We start from the raw sequence: 2236 nt of genomic DNA on the forward strand, positions 1-2236 counted from the left end.
CCCTCCTTCCTTGACCTCCAGGCAAGGCTCAGAATCCCTCCTCCTAGACCCACAGAACTGCTTCCAGATAGACCCTGTGTTGCCCAGAGGACATTTCCATAGTTGCTTGAGAATTTCTCCTGACTGGCCTTGGCCCCCCCAGGCTCTGCTGTTAGCTTATAACCACAGATGCTGGACCCCCAGCCTGTCTCGCCCTCCCTGCGCATCTTCTGGATTCTCTTTTATGTTCCCAAATGGGTCTACTCAGTGGGCATCTCCCACCTGGTGAGTTGAGGGGCATGTGTCTGCTGCCCCTGTGCCAGGGAGGGTCGGGTGGTTACCATGGAGACATCACAGGGAATCAGATGGCCCAGCTCCTCCTCCGGCCAGGGCCAGAACAGTCCCACGTGTCCTACGAAGGAGGACGTCCAGGCACACAGGGCTCTGAAGTGCTCTGCTGAACCTCCCCTGGGGGCCCGGTCTGGTTCCCTGCCTGTTCCCTGAGCCCCCTCTCCTGGCAGCGCTGCACCGAGCCGTCTTGGTGGTCCTGCCTGTGAGCCTCGTCCTCATTGTGTGTGGCTGGATCTGTGGCCTCCTCAGCTCCCTGGCCCAGAGCATCCGTCTGCTGCTCTTCACTGGCTGCTACTTCTTGCTGGGGGGTGAGTCGGGGGGCTGTGGGGCTGCAGGTCCTGGGAGTGGGGTGTTGCCTGTCTCACTGCCCCAACCCCTGGCTGCTCTAAGCCTAGGCCTACCCTGGGGATTGAGCTGCAGCAGGTGAGGTGCCCTGGGTGGCACTGGGGCCTTTGGAGGGGCAGGGATGTTGGGGCCAGAGCCAGGGACGGGGGTCAGGAGCCCTGAGTTGAGCTGCCGGGAGCAGGAGGCACAAGGATCTCTGAGGTGAGCCCAGGACGTACCCTGCTGGACCTGCATGAGGGGGGTGGGACCAGCCCCCATCCATTCCCCTTTCCTTCCAAGACCGTCCCGGGGAGGGGGCAACATGGGTAGGGGTTTGGCATCAACCAGGCAGGGCTGAGCATTAAGACAGGGTGACACAGGGGCTTGGATTCCTTGGCAGTGACCCCCAACCGAGCCAGGTCCAGACTTTGACTAGTAACAGCGCAATCACTGACATTCATGTAGCCTGCAGGCACTGGGCCCAGCCCTCCCTCAGGGATGCAGTGGCAGACGCAGGCCCTCGGGTCACAGCTTCCTGCTGAGATGTCTGGGGATTCCCCGAGCTCAGCAGGAAGCTGGTCCTGAGATCCTCATCGCTGCCTTTCGGGGCCATCTGTCTCAGCCAGCCACCTGCTGTCCCCAGCTGCCCAAGGCTGGCCGTCATTGACCGTGGGCTGGAGGCTCCTCGGGTCAGTCCTCAGTAGCCCCTCCTGTCCAGGGCCGAGGCCTGAGCCGAGGCTGGCATCCTGGGCTGGCTCTCCTGCCAGGGCTGCGGCAGGAGGACAAGACCACACTGGCCGGGGCTCCCTCCTGGGCAGGCCTGCTTCCTCCCCAGGGGCTGCTGGGCCCTTTGGGAGGCTTGGTCAGGAGGGAGTAGGTGCCATCTGCCAGGGGGCCGAGCCGCCTAGGTGTGTGGTTCAGAGAATGAGAACAGGAAGAATCAAAACATCGGCCCTAGCCTGACCCCAGAGACTGTGTGTGTCCAAAATCCAATTAAGAGGACCTTGGGAAGCTACTGAGAGGAGTAATTGGGTGGGATTGTAACCAGGAAACCTGGCGGTGACAGGAATCCTCAGCATTGCCCTTGGACCCAAGGCACCGGGCCAGCAGGCAGAGGGAGAGCCTGCAGGCAGCGCCAGGGCCACTCCCCTGCTCCAGGGAGGGCAGACAGTGGGCCGGGTTCCAGGACCACCCCGTCTGCTCCCCTGTGCTGGGGCTGGACTGGCCGCACCTCTGCTTTCCTTGCATGGCAGGCTCCTGGTTGAAACAGATCCCCTGGTGTCACTGTCAGGAGCCTGCCTGGGGGGCTGCAGTGGGGCCAGGGCCCCAGCTTTGGGGGCTCGGAGTCAGGACTGTCACACCAAGGGGACCATCATGAGGCCAGATCACCCCAATCCCCCCCATTGTCACTGCAGAAGAGGGAGGGACACGGAGGGTTCTAGGTCGCCGCTGGCTGGGCCCTGAGCTAGGGGCCTGGGGGCACATGGAGCCTGGGGTGATGAGTCCCATGGCCATCACCCAGCTCAAGGCTCCAGAGCCAGCCAGGGGAGAGGCCTGAGTCATCTCAGGAAGTCTGAGGTTC

General features: G+C 62.9%; 1 protein-coding gene across 1 annotated transcript in view; it reads left to right on the forward strand.

The window, feature by feature from the left end:
• TMEM235 (transmembrane protein 235) overlaps positions 1 to 2236 on the forward strand; it is an 11465-nt gene that overhangs the window by 7533 nt on the left and 1696 nt on the right. The window contains exon 5 of the mRNA XM_010856515.1: positions 501 to 638. Coding sequence (XP_010854817.1) covers positions 501 to 638 — 138 coding nt within the window. The remainder of the gene's footprint in view (positions 1 to 500; positions 639 to 2236) is intronic.

This window comes from Bison bison, unplaced genomic scaffold, assembly GCF_000754665.1.
Source record: "Bison bison bison isolate TAMUID 2011002044 unplaced genomic scaffold, Bison_UMD1.0 scf7180017864371, whole genome shotgun sequence".
Classification (NCBI taxonomy): Eukaryota; Metazoa; Chordata; class Mammalia; order Artiodactyla; family Bovidae; genus Bison; species Bison bison.